Genomic DNA, 5,341 nt, shown 5'->3' on the forward strand with positions numbered 1-5,341 from the left:
CACAAAAAAACAACAACAACGTTTTACCTTCTGGGCTTCGTGTTTAACCGCGGTCCAGTCTGGTTTCAGAGCGACACAGTACAAGTACTCTTGAAGGGCTTCTTCGCTGCGGCCCAGTCCACTCAGAGCCTTGGCTTTGACATAATGAGCCTGGGGAAAAAAAAAATAAAATTTATAAGTACCATTGAGTGGATGGAGCATATTCTGTTGTATTTAATAAGAGATTCCATGGCAATTTTTTCAGGCTGCTTTGCTCACTCTCTTCTATAAATGCGTTATTTTCTGCGTTACAGCCACGCTAATCTGACTGTGAACGCGCGCTCTAAAAGCCAAGATCGGGCACCGATATCGGAAAAAAACCACGAAGAACTATTGGTACACGTGAACTTATCAAACACATCAAACTGGAACATATTACATTTTTTCAAAAAAAATTAAATTACCCTCCTCTGGCAGTTTCGTCGTCTGTAATAGAAACAAAAACTGAACCTCTAGGCTTCGTGTTACCATAGAGATGACCCACTTAAACCTCATGACAAACAAGCAGTTCTAATCAATCTAAGATCTAGGTTATATACTGATACACTATATATACCCCTCCAAGCTTACAGACACAGCCTTCCAAAACAAAGATCCATACATTCCTTTTCAACTTGAACTTTAAAACTCCTTTTGCTACATTTTTTTTTTAAAACAAGGACACGAGGGTAGAACATAAGGCGCTAAAGAACTTTGGAGAATACGGCGCTTGTGAAGATGGCTTGTTGCCCACTGGGAATTCTACTGGGGCTGTTTCTTTTATCAGTTTTACGAGGTGCTGTCCAAACGGGAGTGGTCTTTGGAGTCGCGTTTTCCCACTTGACGCCAGACACGTGACTAAGGCCCTCGCGCTTCTGTCTTGGGTTCATGTTCGTGGGGGGGGTTTTTTTGTTTTCCCCTTACCTTTGGTGACGTGGGTTTTAGCCGACACATGCTGTCGCCGTCTTGGGCGGCTTGGCTGAAGTTCTTCATCTCCATGTGCAGCTCGGCACGGCGACACAGCAGCCCACACGTACCCTTCACTGTTGGCAACGGGACAAGAGTTATTATAACAACAATAAAGCAATAAAAAAAAATTTAAAAAAAATCCAGGCATTCCGTTCACTGATTATTATTCTTGTTCTGCTGCATACTAAACAGAGTTCAGAGTCTGAGGTTTGTTATGTCTTTTTCCCACGGCAAAAGCAGAAAACAGCACGGAACTCATGGCAACCCAGATTTCACCAAAGCTAAATCGATCCAGCAGGACGGTTTTCTGGTTTCTCCATTTTCACTCGTTTGTTACTCTAAACAAAAAGTGTGAAACAAAACACATTTCCTACCGAGCAGAACAGTTTTCTGGTTTCTTTCTTTTCACTTGTTTGTTACTCTAAACAAACAGTATAACAAAACACATTTGGTGGGGAACATTTTCTTCACGCCTCAGGGCTTAACATGGAGTATTGAGGTCAAAAGACCAACCAGACGGATGTGATGAATCCTAAACCCAAGCTTTCAACTCAAAAGTGCTCTATATTCTCTAGAGGTCACCGAGGGTCATAAAGACCCCTAAATTATAATGGGAAAGTCTACTTAGAACACATCTTCTTACTGCTAACACTAAGTTCAGGTTGAGAGGATAGACTGACATGCCAGTGCAATGGCATTCTCTAATTATTTCCTCTCAAAAGTAGGTCAGGACCAGTGTGACAGCCTTGGAAAGGTGACGCTACATCACAAAACAGGGTAACAAAATCCGTCGACCAAGGGACAACTTTATTGTGTAAGTGTCTGACGTACTAGCTGCTCTCTGTGGGGGATGATAACTGTGTCATCATGGCAGACTTTCAACATTTGGATCTTGTTTTTCCCTCGCAGGAAAAGTGCCCCTGAAAATAACTCAGTGGTTTATATAAGAGTTATTTTAATCAAGTACTGTTACTTCTGTCTGCCTTTTTAATTTTTTTTTTTTTGTATTTATTTATTTTTTCTAAAAGCTAATCCAGGTAAAAATAGAGGTTCTGAAACGAACATCTAGTTCTGACCTACACTGAAATAGCATCATTGGTTTGGTTTCCAGCTGAGACCCTCCGATAACATTATAATGACCTGAGACCACGGGCCACTCTGCCAATGAACCTTTGGCTGAAGAGAGGAACTGAATCAGTTTCAAACGACAGACTGTGGGCTGACAGAGAGAGTAAAATGGGCATATGTGTTTATGCCGAAATGCCTGGTCAACACATTTCGAGCTGTGAAAAACAACTATCAAAACAAACACCCACGTCAAATGAATGAACACAGAGTAGGCAGCTTGAGAAAAAGAGTATGACTCATGGTTCTATAACGAGGCTTCACAGAACACAGCGGGAAGATTTCCATTCTCTCTCCATAGGAAACACTAGGTGTGGGAATTCTCAATGACCGGGAGCATCCCCCCTCTTTCCCTTTTCAGCAGTGACCTGATATTAAATGGCTGTCTGCATTATTTAGGCCCCCCCCCTCCCCGCCCGCCGTCGCCTTACATAAGTGGGCCTTAATCTAGGACCCAACGGGAGAGAATTAGGTCAGGCGTAACCAGCCGCAGTGCGAGCCCGGGCCCAGGCATGCTAAATCGAGTCTTGAGCAGATATATGCCACAAACACCACCATCCATCCATCCATCCTACCTTTTCTTCTCCGTAAAACTGCACTGATTAAACGAGCCAAACTATAACGTGCTCAGTGACGGCCCACAGAAGGGTTGGATGTAGCCACCATATTGCGCGGTGCTCTTTTTTTTTTTTTTTTTTCTATTAGCAGCGCATACTGTAAGGGCACGGGACTTAACAAAAAGCCTTTCAGACTCCGTCAAATGTAACCCTCTTTTTCAGTGTTCTCTGCTATTACCAAACCCCCCCCCCAAAAAAAACCTTTTCTTTGGGTCACGGTCGACTACCTGGATTGCTCCTTCTAAACCTTAGACTGCACTCAACATCCCAGTCTTTGGTTTGACCTAAATTTGTAACCTTGTAGATTTGGACGTTAAAACTTATTCTGAAGTAAGATCCGCGTAGCACACTTACACAGTAGAGAAAAGCGAGCGTTCATTTCAATCGACAACACGCATGCAAGCAATTTATGGATTCAGTTTCAAGACCAGATGGCTTGTGATGATGTGTAGGCCTACTAGCAGCCGGAACAATATTTGTTTTGTAACACTGAGCAGTGTGAAACCATGTGGCAGGCACACACACGACATCAAGTTCTTCAGGGTGCTGAGTTTTTTTTTGGGAGGTCCAAAATAAAAACAAAGTGTTGGAATGCCAACTAAGACGGGGCTTGAATTAACTATTTAATTTACCGTTACAGTCCTCTGCACAGATTGGTCTCAGAGATGTAACTCTGCAAACACTTGTACACTTTATTGCCACCGGTCATAATGAGGCTACAAAGACAATTTCCAAGTGTTCCACCCTTAGGATGTCGCCCCCTGTGGGACTCCGGTCCCTTTCATTGGAAAAGTAGGTCACTTCAGCCGTTACAAAAGAAGAACAATACATTTACGTGGGAAGGGAGGAAAATAAGAGCTAAAAATAAAGGTTTAAATCCTTACCTAGTTCTATTGCTTTGCTGTACTTCTCCAGAGCGTCAGAGAGTTGCTGTTTTCTCCATAGATTTTCCCCTTCTAACCATAATCGTCTTGATTTAGTCTCGGAGTCGAACCATTTCTCCAACAGGCCGCTCAATACTACGTTCACTCTTAGCCCGTTTCCCTGGCAGTCTCCGGCAGGTTTGTTTTGTTTCGTGTGGCAACTTTTGCACTCTTTCATCTCGCCGCCCTCTAAACACCGTTTGCAGAAAGTATGACCGCACTCTAAAGTTGTTGGTTCGGTCAGTAAACACTTGCAAATTCTACAAGAAAACATATCCAAGCACTGATCGTCTTCGATATCATCTACATCCACACCAGAGCCCCCATTTCCACTTGACCTTGCACTTAATATGTTTTCATGACTAGTATTTTTACAATCGCCCTGTTCTTTCAAGCGAACTGTTCGCGCAATGCTTTCTACAAGTAACCCTATTTCGTCGGGTCTTAGCCTCTGAAGATTTGCGGCTATGCAATATGAATCTAGTGCCTCGGCTATGCGACCAGCCCTGGCCAAGGCATCTGCTTTGCGCAGACAGAGACCTCGATCCGGTTGATGAAGATCGGCCAGTTGAGAGGAGTAAATCTCCACGGCCAGGTCGAAGTTTCCAGCCTGGCAAGCCTCGTCAGCAACCTCCAGCATTTCGGGACACAAACCCGGGGCTCCGGGATTGGAAATTTCGTGCACAAAGTGCTCCTCATGGTTTTGGATTCCAGCATCCATCTTCTGTGAGGTTCTTCTAGGTTATACCAAAAAGTGAGGGGGAATTGAGAGAATATTCAGTTCGGTTGGGGTCCAGGTTACACAAGCTTTGGTGGTTTTTCCAGGGTGCAGTTGGACTGTCCTGTCCAAGTGTGAGACTAGGGTTTCAAATTTGTTATCAAAAAGGCTTCAATGCAAGAAAAAAACAAAACAAAAACAAAACGAGGTCATCGATTTGCCCCCAAATGAACAGGCGAATTTTACCTTTACAACGCTACATGATATTCAGTCTTGTACTTGGTCTACCACTGCTTCTAAATAGTGGTACATAAAAAGTAGCATGACTAGACGACCTGTACGTATTTAGTCAGAATACACAACCTGGCCAAGCTATTTGTTGTGCATTTTGAAAATATGATGTTAATGTAAAATATAGCTGCTACCCGGACTAAAGCCATTCAGATCTACCGTTGCGCCTTGGTGAATTTTACCAACGACATGGCTGCTAAACGTTTTTAGCCTAAAAATACATATAGAGGAAATGTAGAAGCATTAGTTAACTTGATCTACTTCCGCGAATGAAGTTCTCTCATTCCATTGTCAGTAACATACGCTTTCCCGTCCTCTACCAAGATCCAGTGATTGTTTTAACGTCGGATATTTGTTTTTGTATAAGACCTGAGACTATCCGGCGAAACACCACTTTGCGTAATCCCACCGACACACTCCTGGGCACTGGCTGTAAAACAGTTCATCGTTCTAATGTTCCGTTTCGAGAGCCTACCTGCTGTCCGGAACCAAAGTACATCCAGAATTCGCTAAAAGAAAAAGTAATAAGACATTTATTTACACATTATTGGACCGAATCCAGGACGGCTGCTTCTATCTACAACAACACGTAACATAGTATGATTACGTGCACTCCGTTCTGTGTAACGTAAGCGTCACGTGACGCGAATGAAACGACCCCATTGGTGTATTATATGGCT

General features: G+C 43.2%; 1 protein-coding gene across 1 annotated transcript in view; it reads right to left on the bottom strand.

Moving 5' to 3' along the window:
* lonrf2 (LON peptidase N-terminal domain and ring finger 2) overlaps positions 1-5,140 on the bottom strand; it is an 11,076-nt gene extending 5,936 nt beyond the window's left edge. Inside the window, exons 1-3 of the mRNA XM_030780001.1 lie at positions 3,614-5,140; positions 943-1,061; positions 28-150 (exon numbers count right to left, since the gene is read on the bottom strand). Coding sequence (XP_030635861.1) covers positions 28-150; positions 943-1,061; positions 3,614-4,373 — 1,002 coding nt within the window. The 5' untranslated portion in view covers positions 4,374-5,140. The remainder of the gene's footprint in view (positions 1-27; positions 151-942; positions 1,062-3,613) is intronic.
* Positions 5,141-5,341: the final 201 nt, after the last annotated feature.

The sequence above is a fragment of the Chanos chanos genome, chromosome 7 (assembly GCF_902362185.1).
Source record: "Chanos chanos chromosome 7, fChaCha1.1, whole genome shotgun sequence".
NCBI lineage: Eukaryota > Metazoa > Chordata > Actinopteri > Gonorynchiformes > Chanidae > Chanos > Chanos chanos.